General features: G+C 29.9%; 2 protein-coding genes across 2 annotated transcripts; both read left to right on the top strand.

Annotated features, from left to right (window-relative positions):
• Positions 1–2,078: 2,078 nt before the first annotated feature.
• LOC109804237 (aldehyde dehydrogenase family 2 member C4) lies at positions 2,079–6,378 on the top strand. The gene is made up of 9 exons (XM_020366029.3): positions 2,079–2,278; positions 3,160–3,302; positions 4,067–4,450; positions 4,535–4,624; positions 4,864–5,037; positions 5,119–5,256; positions 5,599–5,736; positions 5,849–5,910; positions 6,020–6,378. The coding sequence occupies exons 1-9, from the start codon at positions 2,164–2,166 to the stop codon at positions 6,291–6,293; spliced, it is 1,518 nt and encodes a 505-aa protein (XP_020221618.1). The 5' UTR covers positions 2,079–2,163; the 3' UTR covers positions 6,294–6,378.
• A 10,978-nt stretch (positions 6,379–17,356) lies between these two features.
• LOC109804145 (leucine-rich repeat extensin-like protein 4) lies at positions 17,357–20,211 on the top strand. Its single transcript, XM_020365930.3, has one exon. The coding sequence runs from the start codon at positions 17,588–17,590 to the stop codon at positions 19,724–19,726; it is 2,139 nt and encodes a 712-aa protein (XP_020221519.2). The 5' UTR covers positions 17,357–17,587; the 3' UTR covers positions 19,727–20,211.
• The last annotated feature ends 623 nt before the right edge of the window (positions 20,212–20,834 follow it).

Raw genomic sequence — 20,834 nt, 5'->3', positions numbered from 1 at the left:
TATTTAAATTTTTCATTCAAACGCACTTCTAATAAATTTATTATTAATTGGATCATGCAAATAAATGAAAAAGTATAGTCAAATATAATAATCTAAAGCAAAGATCAGCGGAGATTTTGCTTCTGATTCACTTTGAAATGCGCATATAATATAGGCCACATCAATCGTTAAATGTTAATGCATATCATACTTGAAGTTGGTCGGGACTTGGAAGTATCCTCTTCTCTCGCTTAATTTTTTAGAATATAACTTTTCATTTCATTTTTTTTAACCACATGATGTACGTAGTGTCTAAAGTTGACATATAATAATAATAATAATAATAATAATTAGTTATATTTACATTTTTTTATTATTTCATCGTTATTTTATTTTATTTTATTTTTTATATGCACATTTGTGTTAGTTCAATTACTTATATGAGAATAGATAATTGACTTAAACATTAACTTGTGATAAAAATTCTATAATGGTAGGAAAGATAAAATGAGTAAATAGGTAATAACATCAACAATATCAATCTATAATAGAAGATTACTTATCCACTCATGACTAAGGTTTACACAAGAGATGAAGGATTTTTGAACGATTTGTGCTTACAAAGATGGTTAAGTTATGACTTAAACATCATTATTTCCTCGGTGAAGTTTGTTAAACAATCATGCATTAGGGTCAAGGATCAAAAGTCAACTAATAAGGTTTATTTCAATTATTTGATAATAAATCGTAATTCTAAAAGTGTTTTCAACTTCAATTAAAATTATAAAATCATACATTGGTCAAAACATGCATTAAGCACAAGAGTAAAATGATTAACTAAATAAAAATAATTCATTGAACGAGAATAGAAAATATTACATGAGTACATCAACAACATCAATCTCCAATAGAAGATAACTTAGCCACTCATGACTAAGGTTTACATAAGAGATGAAGGATCTTTGAGCGATTTGTGCTTACAAGGATGATCTCACAAAAATTCTCTCTAATCTCTCTAGAATTGTGTTACGAAAAGTAAGAATGAATATTGAGACTTCCTAGAGACATTTTTTTATATAATATTTTCTAATAAACTTTTTCAATTAAACTTGATTTTCACTTACTCAAAGTGAGAATGTATATGCTTCCAAGAATGTTCTTTAACTTCGTTCGCTTCGAGAGGTGATTTGGTCACCTTAAACAAATTTTGCTAGCTTAGAACATATCAGTCTTCTATGTAGTTAGAGTCATGATTCTCCTTTAAGATTTATAATTTTCAAATTATTTCTCGTGTTATATCTCAAAAAAGAAAAACATTAAAAATACATAATATTTAAATAATTAAATTTTAAAATTAAAATTATCGCTTGAATAAGTATTTTTTAGTCAAAAACAAAATTTATAAACATAAAATATTTAAATAATTACATAAATTAAATAATATATAGAGAAAGAAGGGATCTATTTACTTTAAAAGTAATTCTATTTAAACTTATTCTGTCAATCTCATATTCTACATTTAATTTTAACGATTCAATTATTAAATTTAAAGTTCTTAATACGTAAATCAAGTTTATAAATTTTTAAAAAATTTAAAATTATTGATATTTTATTTTATTAATTTAAATCAACACGTATTAAATATTTTTATAATTATTTATTAATTTAAATTAATAAAACAAAATATCAAATATTTTTATTTTTATTTTTTAAATTTGCAAACTTATCCATCCATTGTCGTACCAAATTGTTGTTGTTGTTGTTTCGCTTACCAAAACTTTACGAGAAACATTTAACGGTACCAAATTCCTCTATACAGTATCCTGAGAAGACCGCAATTGCATAATGACTGATGTCATCATACCTATTCCTTCAAGTGCTAGCCAATAATGCTGCTTCATTATATGACTCTTTAAATAAATACAAGGAAAAAGCACTATTTAAATATTTGAATAAATAAAGATTAAATGGAGTTGGTGGTGAATGATTAAAATTTCTGAAACCATTTAAATATTAGATAATGGAGTAATATATATATATATTATATCATTTTTTTAGCAGAGCTAGCACTGATTTAATGATTTTGTCCACCTAAACCTGCGTCTATAATAATATGATCGTATCATATACTACTTACCAACACCTTCTCTCTCATTAGTTTGTGGATCAGTAACACACACAGAGATGAGTGCTCTCTCTAACTCCGGTGGTGGTGGCCACGACAACTCCTTCCTCAAGATACCCACCATCAACTTTACCAAGCTCTTTATCAATGGACATTTTGTTCATTCCATATCAGGTTCTTTCATTCAACATTAATTTGAATCTTCTATTATTTTTAATTAAATTTACCATTTTTTATTTTAATAATTACTGTCAATTTTCAATTATTATAATAAAATTTCGATTTTAATTCAAAATAAAAAAATAACAGTAATTACGAAACTTAGTACTTGGATAAACACCTTCCCTGTCTGTCTTCGTCTCCGACTCTCCGCATAATTTGTTCTTTCAATAGCATTCATTTTACTTTTCTCTATGTTAAATGTTAATTACTCCTTTTTATTTCTTTTACTACAATTTTTCCCCTATTTCTTTCTTTTATATAATTTTATTTTTATTTTAATGTATTATCTTTTGATTCTATTTTTCATATTTCTACTATAATTACTCTTTTTAATGTATCGTTTTATCTCAAAGAGTTTATTTATAATTTTTTTTAGTTAAAGTAATCAGTCAGTTACAGCTAGATAGATGCATTTAAAAAAAAAGTGTAATTGTAACTTGTTAATTTATTCTAACGTATGTGAGTATTTCTAAATTTTATTGGTACTGTATTCTATTTTCACATATAAAAAAAAAAAACCACGATGTAAGAATTTATATTTTAACTTTGTAAAAAAAAATATAGCATTCTTTTATATAGTGCATGTTACTCATATTTTTGTAATGAAATACTTTTTTTTTTGTGTGTATGTGGATATGAACATTTTTTTTATATATATTTTAAGACACGTCTTTTTTTTATTATTAGTTATTTTTAAGAAAATTAAAAATATCTTTTATGCTAATATAAAAAAAATTAAAATGATTTTATTTTATGTAAATATAAAATACTCGGATATATTTCTAAAAAACTTCTTTATGATTTTATATATATATATTTTTTATAAAAAAAAGGAAGAACATTTGAGACTATAGATCCAAGAACAGAGGAGGTAATTGCAAGAGTTAGTGAAGGAGATAAAGAAGACATAGATATTGCTGTTAAAGCTGCACGTGAGGCATTTGATTCAGGTCCATGGCCTCGCTTGCCCGGCTCTGTAAGTGTTTCTAATTCCTTTCTTTAATTACTTTCTTTTTTTCCTCTAAAAAAAATCCTGTTATTGTGTGTGAGATTTTTCTTCTTTTCTCCAATTAAATCATCTTCATTTTCTTATATTATAAACTTCATTGTGTTTCTAAGACCATGCTTGTTTACATAAGAATGACTTATTCTAGATTTTCAAAAACACATGCATGACGGTGGCAGCTTAGCTAACAATTATCTTTATTTAGCATTTCTTACTTAATAAAACTCAAGAAACGAATTACTTGTTTATTATTGGATTGTACGTTATTTCCATGACATTGTGTTTGAATTAAATGAAATATTTTATTATATAGAAAATGTGATTAAAAAAGTCTCACATTAAGAATAGACAAATTAAACAACTCACAAGTGAGGAAAACTAAAGTCTAAAACCCTTGATTCCTATTAAGAATTTGGTAGGTAATAATTGAATGCATTTGTATGATGTGTTCATAATGATCATTGATAAATATTTATATAATATTTTAATGAGTTAATCACTTATACATTATTATCAGTGTAAAAAAATTTATATTGACAACTAATTATATCTTTTAATTGTATTTATAGTGACATGACACAATTAAAAGATATAATTGATTGCCAATATAAATTTTTTTTACACTGATAGTATATAGATGATTAACTCTATTTTAATTTCTTACTTGTATATTATTATTCAAAATGTTCAATTTTAATTAATGTCACTTCATACTTAAACTCTGTCGATTCTAGGAAAGGGCAAAAATTCTGATGAAATGGGCAGAGCTAATTGAAGAAAACATAGAGGAACTAGCGGCATTAGACACAATTGATGGTGGAAAGCTGCATTTTTTTAATAAGGCTGTGGAAATTCCTTCAGCTACAAATGCGCTACGTTACTATGCGGGTGCTGCTGATAAAATTCACGGCGATGTACTAAAAATGAACGGGGAGTTCCATGCGTATACACTGTTGGAACCAGTTGGTGTGGTGGGACACATAATCCCATGGAATGCCCCTTCCCTCACCTTTTTCATCAAGGTTAGCCCTTCCTTAGCCGCAGGTTGCACCATGGTCCTCAAGCCTGCTGAACAAACACCTCTCTCTGCTTTGTTTTATGCTCATCTAGCTAAGTTGGTATGTTTCCTTTTTCATTTCCCTATCAAACATGCTTCTCACAAACTTACTTTAATTGAAGCTAATACATGTTTTGTGTTTAAGGCTGGAATCCCAGATGGAGTGCTCAATGTAGTGCCCGGATTTGGACCAACTGCTGGAGCAGCAATAAGCTCACACATGGACATAGATGCGGTAACAACAAGTTACATATTTATATTTGATGTTGTCCTTCAATCAATTCTCAATAATACATACTTATATTTAATATAATTTTTCTTATTACATATATTATTAAAATAAAATTTCAATTTTGATTGAAGAACCGAATCAACATCACATATAATATTGCAAGTACGTTTTATCCGGTTTTTTAAATTGATTGTACTGCCAAAATTTCAATTTCCTTGATTATGTTGTTTATGACCTATCAGGTCAGTTTTACTGGTTCAATTGAAGTTGGGCGTGAAGTGATGCAAGCTGCAGCTAGGAGCAATTTAAAACCGGTTTCACTTGAATTAGGAGGCAAGTCTCCTCTCATTATTTTTGATGATGCGGATATAGACAAAGCTGCTGAGCTTGCTCTCTTTGGCATCCTTTTTAACAAGGTGATTCAATTTTCATCCTCCATATACCATTGTATGAGCCAATAGCCAATGTTTTTATGTATTTATTGTTTGTTATTTTAGGGAGAAGTTTGTGTTGCAAGTTCTCGTGTGTTCGTCCAAGAAGGGATCTACGATGAATTTGAGAAGAAGTTGGTGGAGAAGGCAAAATCTTGGGTCGTTGGGGATCCTTTTGATCCCAAATCGCAGCAAGGGCCTCAGGTAAGGACAATATATAGTAGCACCATTTTGTTTACTCTTGTTCTAAAAATTATTTTATCATTATATTTATAGTACTAATCCTCTAATTAAGAAAGTAGTTTATATAAGCTTTATTTGTTCATAATAAGAAATGATGGTGTTAATTTTTATCTACTTTCATGTATATTCTCAAATTTGGGAATGGATGCAGATTCTGTGCACTATTTTCATACCATACTGTTAGTCTTCAATTAAATAACTAGTCCAATTATATAGTCCAAACATTTGAATAAAGGTACATTCATTTTCTCTTTTATCTTAATTTTTTTGACGGGATTTATCATAAATCGTTTTCTGTTGTAGGCTGACAAGAACCAATTGGAGCAAATACTTTCGTATATTGAGCATGGAAAGAAAGAAGGAGCCACCCTTTTGACCGGAGGTAATAAAGTTGGCAACAAAGGTTACTACATTCAACCTACAATTTTCTCTAATGTAAAGGTAAATTTTAATTTTCTCAAAGCATCAACTTAGGTATCTTCGACATAGTTTGATAGCTAACCATCGTGTTTTCATTTTCTCATGATAAAAATAATATTGAAAACGTGTTTAGGAGAACATGATTATAGCACAAGATGAAATATTTGGCCCAGTACTGTCGCTGATGAAATTTAAGTAAGTCATAGCTTTAACTTTTCTTTTTTTGTCGTTTTAGTACAAAAAAAATTATAAATGTTTGTGGTTTTCTTCATGAATGTTGAATTTGAGTATAACATATGAACAGGACAATGGAAGAAGCAATTAAAAGTGCTAATAATACAAAGTATGGCCTGGCGGCAGGGATTGTGACAAAAAATATTGATAGAGCAAACACAGTGTCAAGGTCCATTCGTGCAGGGGTTGTTTGGATAAACTGTTATTTTACTATAGGGAGTGATGTTCCTTTTGGAGGGTATAAGATGAGTGGATTTGGAAGAGATTTGGGAATGGAGGCCCTTCACAAGTACTTACAAGTTAAATCTGTTGTTACACCCATTCACAATTCTCCTTGGCTTTGAACATGAAGCTTTGATGTATGAGCGAAAATGTATGTCTTTTTTTTTTCTTTTTTCTTTTTTCTGGAATAAATTGTGTTTTCGTATTCCTAATGGTGTGTGGCTTGAAAATACTTTGTTTCATTACCACATTATTTCATTAATGAAATCATTAAAATCGATTTAGTGGTTGAAATCAGAATAATATGCATAATTTTATATTTAAATTATATTATCGTCATTATAATTCATATGAAAAAAATATTATTATCTTAATATATTTTCTTTTATTTATTTGACTTAATTATATTTTTGGATCATACAATTATAATTTTTTAAAAACTAAAATTACTCGATTAAAACATTAAATATCAAAATTGCACCATTGCAATACTTGAAAGATAAAAACACAATTAAGCCAAATTAATTATAATGTGTGTTCTACCATAAAGTGGATATTATTAAATATAATGCCGTGATTTATATTTAGTAAAAGTAAGTGATACAAGAAAAATATATAATTATTTTGGTTGACATTCTTGATATATATTCAAAGTATACGTTAACATCACATGAAATATAATTCTGAACCTTAGTCCATAAATTATTAAAACAAATCGCGCGAACTAAGGACACCAGACTGATTCATAAAGCCCAAATTCAAAGTGTAAAGCTAGTTGGGCCGCCAGTTTGTACGTGTATTTAACTCTTCTTTTCTTTTATTCTTTTTTATTTAATTTTTTAGGTTTGAACATCTCTTTCTCACCTTGAAATTCAGAGAATACCTTCTATTCCAACCCTCAATGTTATGGACACAGCTCGCTCACCCATTTAGGATGTTAATTGTAAGTTACTTCCAAGTTTCAAATACGACAAAAAAATGACATACTATATTATGACTAACATTGTGTGTCATGTTAGATAATTTTATATCTTAAATATGTGATCAATGTTGTGATTTCCAATTTTTTTAATCGCATATTATTCCAATTCTCCTACCATTATGAAAAAATATCTATTAGAAGAAATCAGTTTCTTAAATAAACTAATTAGCTTGGAGAATTAATCTTTGGTATGTAGAATAATCACGTTATATCATACTTTTTTTACATAATCTAAAAAAAAATTATATAATCAAATGTAACAGAAAAAAAAAAATCAAATGTATCCATAAGATTTGCTACGCCGGCATGCACCACAAACGGTGGGCTTACGAGGATAGCCCGTTGGGCTTTTATTTAAAGGGTGGGGGCCGAAAATAGAACCAAGTGGATTCGGTTCCACAAATGGCCCGCGTTTATAAGGGTCGAGCTGAAATCTTTGAAGTTACAACATAACCCAGACCTAAAACAAATAATAAAAAAACTATGATGGAGAGTATTACGGAGTAAAGGTATCTTAACAAAATGTATTAAGGTAAGTTTGGGAGAAAAATGTTAGAAGAAGAAGGATGAGAAAATATTTTTTTGTATTTCTAATAAATATTATTTAATTTAATTCTTTAAAATAAAAAATAAAATGATAGATTAGCGTGATTTTAACGTCCTAATGTTTTTTATGCATGTTTAGGGTTTAAACACAAAAAGGTTTATCTTTTCTTTTCCTCTATAATCTCATTCCTAAAGATATCCTTAGCGTTTTTTTAGATTAAATTAATAGGTTCGTTCCTAAATTGTTTGACAGTTTTAGAGAAGTCTTTATATTTAAAAAAAAATGTGATTAAATCTTTAATTTTTAAATCATTTGCAATACGTTCCTTTCTCCCTTAAAGTAAGGCTTCATTACTAAACCGTGAAGTTATACAAAATAGTCTTTATCTCAATTATGAATTTAAAAGTATAAAGATTTAATTGAAAATATTGTAATAGTCAAAGTCAAAGAACCCTACACAAGGGACTCGATTATAAAAAAATAAAAATAAAAATGTCTAGAAATACAATTACAAGTTTTAAAAATTTAAAATGTATTCAAATTTTCCAAAATAATTAAGACATGTTGATTATTTTATTTATTTCCTTATTTATAATTTACCTATACTTTTGTAGTTTTCGTTTATTCCTATGGCTTTTGCTTAACTAAATAGGTTTTAGACATTCTTAGCTTTAGGAATGTGCACAACTCATTCTATCTTATTAACCTAATCAAACTTGAACTAAGTTTTAGGTTTTAATTTCAGATATCAACATATTTTGAAGAGGAGTTTAAATTATACTTTAAAATATAAATCGTCCCGATTTGATGATCTAGTATCTCACTTTCTTTTAAAACCTAAATCATTTTTAAATAATTATATATTAATAATAAAAGTTCTTAACTCAAAAATATTTATTAATTTTAAACTTTTAACTATATATCTAATGCAAATTTTATCTTTTATTACAATTCTTTATAGATGCTTCGTGTACAAACATGGTTAAAAAAATTCCTGGTCAAATAAAAAATTAAACCTGTACTAATACGTAGTAGAATTACTGCTAACACCTTGTTTTTTTTTTTTCTTAATACAAGCCCCGCGCTCATTATTAAAGGAAGTCCCAATCATAGGCAATCATTCGGTTACCTTTTAATGAACATTATTTGAGCAATCAAAAAGGTGGTCGAAGACTAGAGAATCAGAAAATTAACGAAAAAAGTATTCTGCCAAACACAGATTAGATTTTAAAAAAGATTAGCATGCATCATTTTGTATCTTCTGGATGTATCTTACCAAACTGAGCTGGAGTTAAAAAGGTTGGTATTTCCTCTGTTGTGGGGTTACGCGTTTGCACCGAATCAGCCTTTATTTAGAGCAACTCAAACGTTGTTGATTCTAACGTGCCAACAAGTTCATGTCTTACAAAAGAAATGAATAATTAACCAATTCTTTTCCATTCTATAAATTTCTCTCTGCTGATTTCTTTATATGATTTTGCAGGAAATTGAATGTCTTTTTATGGGAGGGAGGGGGAGTAGTAAAGTACAAGTAGGTGTCTCCCATGTTCAACTTGATGACTTTAGCAGAGTTTTGAGCGTGATTGCCTACTTTATGTTTCATCGTGCTAAATTCGGTATTCTAAAGTTTAATAATTTAAAATCTGTATGGGTTGTATATTCCTCAAATGTGGATGCATTGCATGTTAAGCAAGTTCATGTCTAATAGATCGATTTCTAACTCTAAATCTCTACTTGATTTAGAGCCAGGTAAATTGATTTTAACTTAATCAAATTTAAATTGTCGAAGGTGACTAAATATAAAAATATAAAACACGTATTTTTAATTATAAATAAAACGATTCATTAGGTCATTATATTTATTATGGTTTAATTTTTATGAAAAATAAATAAAACCATCATGTACTCGGTATATAATCTCGTACATATAGTTATGTGAGGAGAAAAAAAATGTACTAAAATCATGTACATAAAGCTATATACATCAAAGAGTAAGTATTATATATAAAATAAACCCTAACTATCAGTCAAGTAACTACACAAAACACTACAATCAGAGCAATAATTATTAAAAGAAAATTGATCATCTCTTAACCATTCACCATCATGCAAGCTATCAAGTATAATCATCGTAGTTCTAACTGTAAAGAAAATACAAGGTAAACTTGTAAAATAAAAACATGTGAGCATAACTTCAATGTCAATATGAACAACATATACAACAACATCAACGTCAACATGCAACTTACAACAAAAAATAACTTAACAACTTCATCTCAATGATATAATCACCATACAACAATATATAACTAATGTGTTATCACACATATCTACTAAGGAAATCTCCCACAAAAGGGTGATCATTTTAAGTAGTTATATCCTATCGAACCACATTGTTTGACCTATGGCAACCAAGTCAGATATAAACTTCATGTCTCATAAAGATTCTGTTTAACAACTTAATTTGATTTATCTGGTTTTACCACTAAAACTAAGAAGTCAAATATTAATATAAGGTAAAATAACTTGGTTATGACTATACCACAACATTAGTCTATATATAATACTAAGTGACATATGAGATTAACTCGTTAACTACTCTTTAAGTATTGTGTCCCTCTAATACTTGGTTAGAGACTTAGTCTCCAACCTCGTACTTTACTTGGTTGGTTATTTTATACATGTATATCTCGGCCTTACTCATATACAAATACTACATAAAACCTAGAGAAGACAACATAAAATAACTACCCATGTTCGGCACCACCAATCTTGTGCCCAACACCTAGAGAATGAGAACCCTTGACTTCAAACCACGCCTAGCACAATATCATTTTTTGCACTTATGTAAAAATTGATTTCGTGCAATCCACCTCAAAACCATAAATCCAACAACATGCATTGCAAAATATAACATATAAGCAACACAAGGATCTCATTTTCATCAACAAAAACAACATGCACTCATAAAGAATCAAGAATCATCACATTCTAGCCATGAGAAACTTAAAAAATAATTGAAAATCCAACAAATTCATCATCTCATATTTTTCGATTAGGGAATCGACAATTAATCGAAATCCAACAACAACATTAACATGCAACCCAAAAAACATCACAAAGCTCCTTTTACCTCTTGAGGAACTGAATCAATGAGAAAGGAAGAAAAAATGTTTCTGCATGACTCCGACCTTATGTTCTAAGCTTCACAACTTCAATTCTCCAACTCAACTAAGCCTGATGAGCTACAAGGAGAGGAAAAAAAGGGTTTATAACAAATAAAAGTGAAGAGGAGTCACTCAAATTACATAGAACCTCTCATCAGACTCTATCTCTAGATTGTTGAAAACTTGAGTTTTGAGGCTCAAAACTCAAGAAAACTCTTACAAACCTTTTTTGAGCTAACACAACTTATCTTTGATTTAGTTGTCCTAGGAACCAACTTAACTCTCAGAGTTCGTTGACTCTAGAATTCTCATACAACACTATTAACAACAACATGCAATATATCACATAAAAAAAACTAAACACCTATAACTCACATGGTTACAAAAAGTATAAAAATTAACTACATAACTTTAAATTAAATAAAGTTTTAAGTTAATTTATAAATTGTGTTTGGCTTATGATTTTTTATATTTTTACTTTTTCAATGTATATCAAACAGAAACCTTCACATTTATCTTGATTATAAAACACACTATAATGCTTTGTTTGAGAGAAGTAGAATAATTGAAGGAAGTGAGAGAGAATAAGTGATGGTTGATTTGTTAGAAAATAAAATAAATTTATAGTTGATTGATAAAGTACAATTAAGTAAAAATAGATGATAGTTAGTATTTTAAAATTGTATGTTATATAGTTGAATATTTATATAAAATAAATTATTCAATTTTTACTTATTTATGATAATTATTATTTTTTAATTATATTTTAATTTTTTTACTTAAAATAATATAAAATTGATTGCATGTTTGAATATGTATATCCATATTCAAATATATATTTGATTATGTATATTGATAATCGATTATATATTATTATAACAGACAGTTACATACATTTGATTATTTGACAAGATTTTTTTTTTCTATAAATAAGAGTGAAAAATGAGTGATAATCAAATCACATATTTTGTTGTTTTTTGATTTCCATACAAATCATCTTATGTTTGGTTTTTTTTTTTTTTTTTTTGTAAAACCCACTCTCATTTATCTTTAAATGCATTCAAATCATTGTCTTCAGAAAACTCTTTTTTTTCTTCAACTACCTACAACACTCATCTCTTCCATCCCATGGTAAATCATGTTTATCAAGTATAGTTTAAGTTTACATGAAATATTTTACTTTTGGTGTTAGATATTGGATTATTTTTATAACACCACCTAATAGTCTAGTATTATAACTTACATTACACTTAGTAAACATGATTTATTGTGGAGATGTAACTATTTTTCAATTTAATTCCTATAAAAATAAAATAGTATTTTTAATTGTGATTTCATTTTGAAGTCAAAAATCAAACTTAAAATCTTGTTTGAGAAGTGTCAAGTCTCTTATATTAACAACCTTTGATAACCTAGTTTCATATATTTAACTTTAAGAATTAGTTTTGAATCTAAAATTGATTGTAATTCAAAGTAACTTTAAATAACTTTTATGTTAAATAAAAAAAAAGTTATACTTAATTTTTTTTTCATAAAAAATTATATTGAATTTAATACTAACTTATTTTTATAATAAAATATTCAAATATAAATCACATTATACCAAAACTTATTATAATGAAAATATTTTTCACAAATTCAATTTTATTGAAAGCTAATTAATTTTGTGAATGGTACACGCAGAGTGTATAGACTTAGAGCACCTCCATCGGATGGTGCTTAACCAAATTCTTATTTATAAGTATCGTCTCTAACAAGGAATGCCCATTGGAGTAGGCTTACGTGGCATAAGAAGGAAAAAAAAATTTGGCTCTGTGTCTTGCAGAAGCAACAGTGCTTTCCTACTTCTGTTTTCTTTTTCTTTACTTTCCTTTTTCATCATTTAAATTTATGTACATAAATTATTATAATAATTAATTTTATAAAAATTTATAGTGTGAGGTGTCAAAAAGTGTAGTATAAATTATAAAAAAGTTGGGATGCTTATAAGCAATTTTTATTGGAGCAAAAATTGTAAAAATATAATATGAATTACTTATGAGTAACGTGACATAGTAAGCCCCGTTTAAAATGATTGAGAGTATGGTAAATGCTCTCAGACGATTGATTTGGAGTAGAAAAGTGCAAAGGTGGTGCGTGTTGAAGTGCAAGAGATGCGGACGCGATGCACCATAACAGTGTTAGATGGGTCCGCAATCCTCAACGTTGATGATCCAGCTGGGAACAACGTGAGTCGTGGGTCCCAAGACGACAATTTTATTGGTTGTCGCTTTGCGTTGCGCAGTGGACAGGATTCAATCCGTCATGTTTGGTGGGTCCAATCCCAGAGGAGAAGGTGCACAACAATCTGATATGGACACGCAACGCAACACGTTAGAGGCAAAAAATAACATGAAAGTCACAGGATCAAAGAATGAACTGGTCAAGGACAAAGTGACGCTCCTGTTAGCTGTCACTGTTTCTATTTTATTTTTTAAAATTTGTAAAAACTTTTTTTATTTTTTTTACCCAAGCTATAATTGCAAGCTTTGCAAATTAAAGTTTATCATGGATAAAATAAGAGAGAGAAAATAAGGAAATAAAATGAACAAAAAATAACATATAGTTATTATAGCTTATAGAATAGTTTATTTTATTTTACAAATATTTTTCGATAAGATTGTTCCAACTGTTTTTTTTAATTATAATTTAATTTCTATTTAGCATTGTTTTTTATTTTATTCTTTGCATAAAATTTACATTTAATTTTTTATTAAAAAAATTAACAAATGATATATCAATTTTTTTAAAATATAAATGTTATAATTAATTTAATGTTGCTTTCATGTTGTATCATATAGGTTTTATATGGAAATAATATAGGGTCAAATCAAGTCATGTATAAGGTGACCAATTGAATAAGATATAAAGTTAAGGGGTAAATTTTCTAACTTATTACTGGATGGTCATGTTGGAGATGACCAATTTTGTATATAATGTTCTAATGTTTCTAATGTAGTATGGTTCTGCATTGGTGCTTGATTGGTGATAGATTTATGTTACTGGTACATGCTTATTTTGATGTATATCGTATATATATACAAGGTATATGCGAAATCCTGTAAGAGACTTCACGATTTTCAATCTTATAAGTAATAAATGTTTTAAGTTTTTGCACCTTATACATATATTTGTTTCATGAATATCCACGTGACTATTGCATGAGAATTGTAGTGTAGCCGATTAATTAATAATTTTCATTACGTAATAATTGTATTATATTAAGTTTTGTAACTTGTCAGATCATTACATTTGCTACAAAAATAACAATTTAAAATGTGTTTGATTTAGAGTTAGAACATAAAAAAAAATTAGTTTAATGTCAAAACAAAAAATAAATGTTGCTTCCTTATTTTGCATTTGGAACAATGTGAAATTCTATTTGTGTGATTGCAAATGAGATTTTATAATTAACAAGTCTACTAGACTTAACTACTTTGAGAAAAGTCTATAATTCGATTCTTGTGTATGAAAATATATGATTGAAAAGAGAGACTTCACTAAATGTGGTCAAACATGTTTTTTAGAAATTGATCACCAACTAAACTGATAGATACTTGGTATTAACAACAGTTAAAAGAAACATGTTTGTTTATTAGTTATCACTTTCAAAATGTTTAACTCATTGCTAATGTAATACTATGTACTACAAAATCTAATTAGTTTGACATAAAATTGATGAAATGTCATAAATAATACTCTCGCGATTCATAATAAATGTTGTATAAAAAAATTGTCCTAAAATGAGTGTCATAATAATTTTTCAATGCCGTATTAGTTAGCTCTTATCCATTTATACCCAAATAATGTTATGTAAAAAGTAGTTTTGTGTTGCATTACTTTTATCAAAGAAGATTAATCACATGGTTAATTTTGTAAAATCATTATTCTCTTTCATCTATTTATTAGTTTTTCTTGATCTGCATAAAATAACTCAAAACAACAGATATTATGGGACAAAGAAAGTATAATCTTATTACTCCATTAACACAAGTGTTATGTGAGAAAATAAATCACAAAATAAATAGTGTTTTTATATATTAATTATTTATTATTTATAATCTCAATAATATTATATTTTTTATCCTTTATCTTATTTTTTATATTCATTTTGATCATTTATTTTTTTTAAAATATATATTTTAGTCATTTATCTCCTAAACTTAGGTTAGTTTAGTTATTTTAAATTATTTTTTGACTGATTCAAGAATTGAAACACGTTTTATAAAATTCACATATATGAAAACTAATGAACGCAATTAGATTCAAACCAAATATGTTATAAACATGGTGAAAATAAAATTTGTTTAAAGATCTAATTTCATATATTTATTTATTTATTTATGAAATAAATTTTTACATAATTTTCATTATATTTATAATCTTTTTGAACTAAAACATCAATTGCATTTCATAGTTTTCATATAAATAAATATAATATTATGAGTTTCATATCTTGAATTAGTCAATAATTGATTTAAAATCATGTCACAAAAGTGAAAATAATTATTATTTAAAAAAATAAATTTATTTGAATATAAAATACAAATAATTAAAATGAATATTTTAAAAAATAAGATATTAAAATAAATCTAAAAAATAAAATAAAAAATTAAAGGTATACTTAAAAAAAATATTAATTTTGTAAAATAATTATTTAATTTTATTTATTTATTAATTTTTTGAGGTTATATTTTAAAAAAATCTATAATAATATTTATTACAGATTAAGGGAGTAATTAATCTAACGCATTGTACGTGTGCACGTCAGGGAACATAAATGGATCACAAGTAATGGTAATAATGGGTTCCAACTTTTTTTTTTAGATAGGGTTCTAACTTTATCCCCGGAATGTAGGCCTACCCAATGAGAAAGTCCAAGGCTACTGACGTGGACATTATAGACCCCTCTCCTTCCTTCTTCTGTTCAGTAGTACTTGATACTAATCTCTTAAAATTATTTTCAACTAAATTATTTAAAAATTAAATTAAATTAAACTAAACTAGAAAAACTAAATTATATTTAAAGTCAATTTAAAAAATCAAGTTATTATTAGATGTAATTTAGTGCAATGTAATTATAAAAAAAAATTATTGTAGTGAATTTTGTATAATTATTATATTTATTTTGTATAAGTAATAATTTTTATTATAAATAAAATTATATGTTTTAAAGATTTTTTTAAAATGTATATATTCAATTATACATTAACAAGAATCTTAAATATGATATTTTTAATAATTATTTGATAATTTGTATTTATGATGATTTTTAATTGATTTGATTGTATAAATAATGTATTAAAATTAAACTTTCTTTTAAAACACATTGTTTATAAATTAAACTATTTAACACTTAAAAATTATTACAATAATTAATTTGTGTTATGTATGTATGGTTCATCTATAATATTTTAAGTTAAATACAAAGAAAAAAAATGACATTTTTCAAGAGTCACATATTTTTTTTGTCTAATTTTTTTTAACACAACTACATATACTTAAAATTCGAGAAAATTGATTATGTTGAAATAATTTTTTATTAGTTGATAGAGCTATTTAAAAATTATTTCAAACTAAATTACTAGAAAACTTGAACTAAATTATAAAAAATGCTCGACTATCTTTTTATAAAAATTAAATTGAACTTAAATTTGATTTTAAAAACTAAATTATCACAAAATCAATTCCATTTAATTCAAATTACAAGAAAAAGTTTGATTTAAAGCATAAAAGTAATTCAATATAAAATATAGTTCAAGAAAATCAATTTAAATTATTTTACCTAAATTTTTGATAAATAATATTAGTTGATTTACCACTTAAATTTTTTTAGTTATTTTTTAAATTAAATTATGTTAGACACATTTTTTAATAATGTAGTTTAATTAATATTATAATAAAATAATTTAGTTCAATTTAAATTATAGTATAGTTTGAACTTTTAAAATTATAATTAATTAAATTAAAAAATAATTTAATTTAATTTTTCTAAATTATTTTATAATTTTGTTCAATTTAAATAAATTACTTTTATAATTTAATTTAATTAACAAATAATTTAGTTTAATTCAATTTTTTTAACGCCCTTCTTACCAACACAACTCAACAAATTTACTCTACTTTCCACATCTTAAATCCAATCCAATGTCTACCAAATCAACCACCAAACATTAATTTCTTAATTTTACCATTTCGACACTCCCCCGCCACCGACTCGCTCATTTTCCCTAAATCCACCCTGATGCTTCCAATTATCAAGTTAACTTATTGTTTGTCAAACAAGTGAGGCGTTGCACCATATAACTAACTAAACCCCTCCAAATCCTGGTTAATATTATAACACTCAAGAAGGGAAACAAGAACTACTTAAAATACTGTTAGCAGCAATTGAATATTGCTGGTTGGCAGACTATGAATCAAGTCTTTTCCTCTCATTTGGGTTTTCAGATAGTACAACATAAAACGGAAAAAGAAATATTTTAAAAATTAAAGAGCAAAATTTAGTAATGAAAAAAAATAAATGAGTGAGAGAGAATCTGGTAGGTTTGAGCTGTGGTGTAGCTGTCCCTTTGATGAATTATTTCACATTTTCACCCATACCCTCTCTCTCTATCCGTCATAAAGAAACCCTCTCAGCTCCTGAATCCCTAGAAGGCATCCTCATTTTCCTCAGGTGAGATGAAGCAGAAAGAAGCATACTATTACTCCTCCACTACTCTCACACTCTTGCTAGCCACACTCTACTTGGCAGCGTGTGCCTCAGCGCAAGGCAATGTTGGGCAACGCCAGCTTCTCTACTACAGAGACGAGTTCGGCGACAGGGAAGAGAATGTGACGCTAGACCCTTCCCTAGCCTTCGAAAACGACCCTCTCAGAAACGCTTACATAGCCTTGCAGGCTTGGAAGCAAGCCATTTTGTCCGATCCCCACAACCAGACAACCGACTGGGTTGGATCCGATGTTTGCAGCTACACCGGAGTTTACTGTGCTCCCTCGCTCGACAACCCAAAGATCCGCACCGTAGCCGGCATTGATCTCAACCACGGCGACATTGCCGGTTACTTACCCGAAGAGCTTGGCTTGCTCGTCGATCTCGCACTCTTCCATGTAAACTCCAACAGGTTCTGCGGCACTGTGCCGCACAAGTTTGAGAGGCTCAAACTTCTCTACGAGTTGGATCTCAGTAACAACCGCTTCGCAGGGAAGTTCCCTGAGGTGGTGCTGCGGCTTCCCTCGCTCAAATTCTTGGATCTCAGGTTCAATGAGTTCGAAGGGACGGTGCCCAGGGACTTGTTCGATAAGGACCTCGACGCCATTTTCATAAACGACAACCGTTTCGTCTTTGACCTTCCCGACAACTTCGGAAACTCGCCCGTCTCCGTCATCGTGCTCGCTAACAACCATTTCCACGGCTGCATTCCGCCCAGCCTGGGCAACATGTCGAACCTCAACGAGATTATCTTGATGAACAATGCCTTCAGATCCTGCTTGCCCTCGGAGATTGGGCGTTTGAAGAACTTAACGGTGTTCGACGTGAGCATCAACCAGCTGCTGGGTCCGTTGCCGGACGCCGTCGGAAACGCCGTCAGCCTGGAGCAGCTGAATGTGGCGCACAACTTGCTATCGGGTAAAATTCCGGCTAGTATTTGCATGTTGCCAAATCTTCAGAACTTTACCTATTCTTTTAACTTCTTCACCGGCGAGCCTCCGGCGTGCCTCGCCTTGCCGGCGTTTGATGATCAGAGAAACTGCTTGCCGGCCAGGCCTCTTCAGAGGCCTCCGGCGCAATGTAAGTCGTTCTTGTCTAAGCCTGTGGACTGTAACTCCTTTAAGTGTAAACCATTTGTTCCTTCACCTTCAACACCTTCACCATCACCATTTCCTTCACCTCCATCTCCTGTAACACCTTCACCATTTCCTTCACCTACAACACCTTCACCTCCATCACCTACGACACCTTCTCCAATTCATACACCTCCATCCCCTTCAACACCTTCACCTACGACACCTTCACCATTGCCTTCCCCAACAACACCTTCTCCAATTCATACACCTCCATCCCCTTCAACACCTTCACCATTTCCTTCACCAACAACACCTTCTCCAATTCATACACCTCCATCACCTACGACACCTTCACCATTTCCTTCACCAACAACACCTTCTCCAATTCATACACCTCCATCACCTACGACACCTTCACCGCTACCTTCACCTCCATCACCTATAACACCACCAATTCATACACCTCCATCACCCGTAACACCTTCACCAATTCACACACCTCCATCACCTTCAACACCTTCACCACTACCTTCTCCTCCGTCACCTGGAACACCTTCACCTCCATCACCAGGGACACCTTCACCTCCATCACCGGCGACACATCCTTGGCCACCACATTCTTCCCCTGCACCACCTTCTCCGGAGCAACCCTCACCCACTCCAACGCCACCCTACTGTGACCAGTCTCCGCCGCCACCTCCGCCTGCTCCAACATTCTTCCCTCCACCACACCCAAAATCACATCCACCACCTGTTTATCCTCATTTATCACCACCACCACCACACCCATCTCACACTCCTTCCCCTTCACCACCTCCACCGGTTCAATACACTTACCCTTCGCCGCCGCCACCTTCACCGGTTTACCAATCTCCGCCGCCGACAACGCCGCCTCCATGCGAAACTCCACCGGAAGCTTCTCCGCCGCCACCGGTTGTATACAACCCTCCTCCTGCCCCTGTATATGAAGGGCCGTTGCCACCTATCATCGGAGTCCCATACGCATCGCCTCCGCCACCACCCTTTTATTAGTTCTTTTGAGGATTTTTCCTTCCACGACCAAACAAGTACCACGCTTCATTATTGCGGCCCTTTATCCTCCAATGTTATGCGACTCTCGTCGCTTATGAAGAAAACTGATTACAACGACAAGACTTTGCGAAGCAGCTTTTGTTCTGTGTTTAATAGTCAAAAGAAACAGAGAAGAGGTTGCAGCAAAGGGGGGGTAAGATAAGAGGAGAAACTATCTCTCCATATTGATTTGAATATCGCAGTTGCGAAATAATAATGGCAGAGAAATGTATGTATAGGATGAATTGGAGAGCTTTAAGTTATGCCTGCAATGACAGTAGCGGTTGCACTTTCTGCTGCCGCTGCAACTTATTTTTATTGTTATCGTCTCTCTTTATATCATACTTTTATATATTTTTTTTTATAAATTTTGTTTCTTTCGCTTGTCAATTTGTTAGTACAATTTATCAACATTCCACTTAAACCGTGATAATTCCTTTCTCTTATCAGCGTCTCAAATCAGTAGCGATCATGAGATCTTTTATTTGAATGTTTTTCTTTAGTTAGGCTGTCATTATCCATCTCATTAATGATCGTATGTTATGAAAAAGGATGTTGCTTACATAAGCAAGCATCTTAATGATAGATCGTGTGTATTATACAGAGTTTTCTTTCCCCCCTTGACTATTTTAAGCTTCCTTTTCTTTCCACCATTCAGAGGGATAATCAATCTAATCTTTTATTGGATATGCATGGCAGCATTGTTGAGAGCTTCAACTTCATCAGTGTCAGCAGTGTTGTTTAGCATAAAGCGTCCTATCTGTTGTCTTTGAAAGGATCTACCGTAGCATACAATTAGAAATTCTAGTTCCTTTGAGTTCAAAATTGGATGAAATTATTTGTTCAGAGTGTGAGGAATGGGAAGATATTGTTCTTTTCGGGGGCGTCTGGCATACAACTAAAGCCTTTTGTTCCTTTGAGTGCAAAATTGAATGAAACATGCATTTAGTGGGTAGAGGAAATAGGAACATATTGTTCTTGCAGCTTGTTTGACATGTAGAATTTTTGGCTTTCCATTAACATGTTATGGATTATGATGTGAATATATATGACTAATTCACTATGTATG

Source organism: Cajanus cajan, chromosome 2 (assembly GCF_000230855.2).
Source record: "Cajanus cajan strain Asha chromosome 2, NIPB_CcT2T_4, whole genome shotgun sequence".
Lineage (NCBI taxonomy): Eukaryota > Viridiplantae > Streptophyta > Magnoliopsida > Fabales > Fabaceae > Cajanus > Cajanus cajan.
Note: the sequence above shows the minus strand (reverse complement) of the source record. Positions and strands in the feature narration are given on the sequence as shown.